Raw genomic sequence first — 1,746 nt, 5'->3', positions numbered from 1 at the left:
TTGAGCCGGGCTGCCCGCCACCACCACCGCCTTTTCTGCTTGACACGCGCGGGGAGAAAACGCAACGTTTGCAAAGAGGAATAATGGAGCTGCATAATAGCGACGCACAAATACAGCCGTTGTTGCACCGGAAATATATATTCCCGACGAAACACCCAATCTCTGGGTATTTATCGGGAGTAATTGTGAACGTCTATCAGCTCCCCCACCCTTTCTTCTCATTCAGCCCGTTTTCCCTCATCACGAGTGTCAACAAACAAGGGAAAAACCACGGCTTCACTGTAAAACGTGGAGCAAGTTTTCTTGCCGAAACAGAGCGACATAATGGCTCCATTGCTCTGTTGGAGCGATGTTTGCGAAAATGACTCAAAATGAGTCTTATTTGAAACCAAAAATGTCGCGAAACTGACTCCGATCCGAACTAACGATGTAATTAATATCGCTCCCCAAAGAGTCATCAAATTGGGTTCACAGCCTCGCTCTATTTCGATCGAATTTGCTCCCTCCTTTACACGCAGTGTTCGCTTGCGACATTCGCGCGGTGCGGCGCGGCTGGTGCCACTGCGCCGCTCCCGGTATTGCTTTGGTTTGGGACTTCGACAGGGGAGGGGAAAAGAGTCGGAGCGAAAGGGTTGGAAGTGACGAGGAAGAGGAGGTTGGGGCCAAAGAACTGGGCAGCGCGGGGCGCGGTCGGCAGGGGCCAGCCTGAGCCCGCGCACGCCGGCCGGAAGGGGGAATGGAGAAGGAACAAGGGCGAATGGCAAACGAGGTGTAAAGACAGTCGTTACGAGCGGGACGACGTGCTGCGTGGTGCGGCGGGCGTGACGCCTGCTAGGGGGAGCGGGCACGTGAAGGACGGGGCGGGGCAGGGCGGGGCAGGGCGGGCAGGACGTCCGACTGGGCCGCGGCTTGAACTTGAAGCTGCGGCTGCTTAAGTGGCCTCGCCTCCCGGATCCTCCTCCGGTCGCTGTTCTCTGAGCGCGTCACCACCAGACGCGCGCGCCCCGCCATGCCTCGCCCTGCCACGCTCCGCCACGCCACAACGACTAGGTGCGCCGACGGCCGGCACGGGCCAGTGCGGTGCGACGCGTCAATGCGCTTAGAGGTGCTAGCCGCAGTGGACTCTTCGATAGTCGGTCGAGCTGCACGGTGCGAGTGTGTGTGCGTCAGAGAGAGAGAGACAGAGAGAGGGAGAGAGACAGAGACGGAGACAAGTGCTGTGATGTGTCGACAGAGTTAGCCAGCTCCTTCTGCTGCACAGCGTGTGGACGTGAGACGAGGGTGGTGTTCCTCTCGCCCCGCCCACCTTTCTCCGCCTAGCCCAGCCCCGCCCCGCCCCGCCATGACGCGGGGGGTTGCAGAGGGGTGAGCGGGTCGCCGGACTGCCGCGGGAGACGCTTGCAGAGTCCAGCAGAGGACAACAAGTGGTGAACGGCGCACGGCCGCCGGGCCAGCAAGACTCCACGCCATGAGCAAGAACGAGGAGGGAATGACCAGCGGCAGCAGCAAGAGGTGAGCAGCAGAAGTGCTCTACTGATAATTAGTTACGTAGTGTCGAGTGAGTAACAAAGCCCGTACGAAAAAGTTTAGTCCAGCATCAGTCCGTTTTCGGTCCGGATAGAGTCCGCACCCCTGTGGACCAGTCCGCGTTCGATCCGTCGTGCACCGGACTAGTCCGCTTTTAGTACCCCCGGGCGTGCAGACTAGTCCGCTTTGAGGTCGCAGCGGCCAAGTGCGATGCCGGAC

At 59.7% G+C, this 1,746-nt stretch overlaps 1 protein-coding gene across 1 annotated transcript in view; it reads left to right on the top strand.

Annotated features, from left to right (window-relative positions):
- Positions 1 to 1,089: 1,089 nt before the first annotated feature.
- The window catches only part of LOC127749861 (uncharacterized), an 11,530-nt gene continuing 10,873 nt past the window's right edge, over positions 1,090 to 1,746 (top strand). The window contains exon 1 of the mRNA XM_052269761.1: positions 1,090 to 1,512. Coding sequence (XP_052125721.1) covers positions 1,469 to 1,512 — 44 coding nt within the window. The 5' untranslated portion in view covers positions 1,090 to 1,468. The remainder of the gene's footprint in view (positions 1,513 to 1,746) is intronic.

The sequence above is a fragment of the Frankliniella occidentalis genome, unplaced genomic scaffold (assembly GCF_000697945.3).
Source record: "Frankliniella occidentalis isolate FOCC.00 unplaced genomic scaffold, Focc_3.1 Scaffold101, whole genome shotgun sequence".
Taxonomy (NCBI): domain Eukaryota; kingdom Metazoa; phylum Arthropoda; class Insecta; order Thysanoptera; family Thripidae; genus Frankliniella; species Frankliniella occidentalis.
This window is presented reverse-complemented; position numbering and strand designations above follow the sequence as displayed.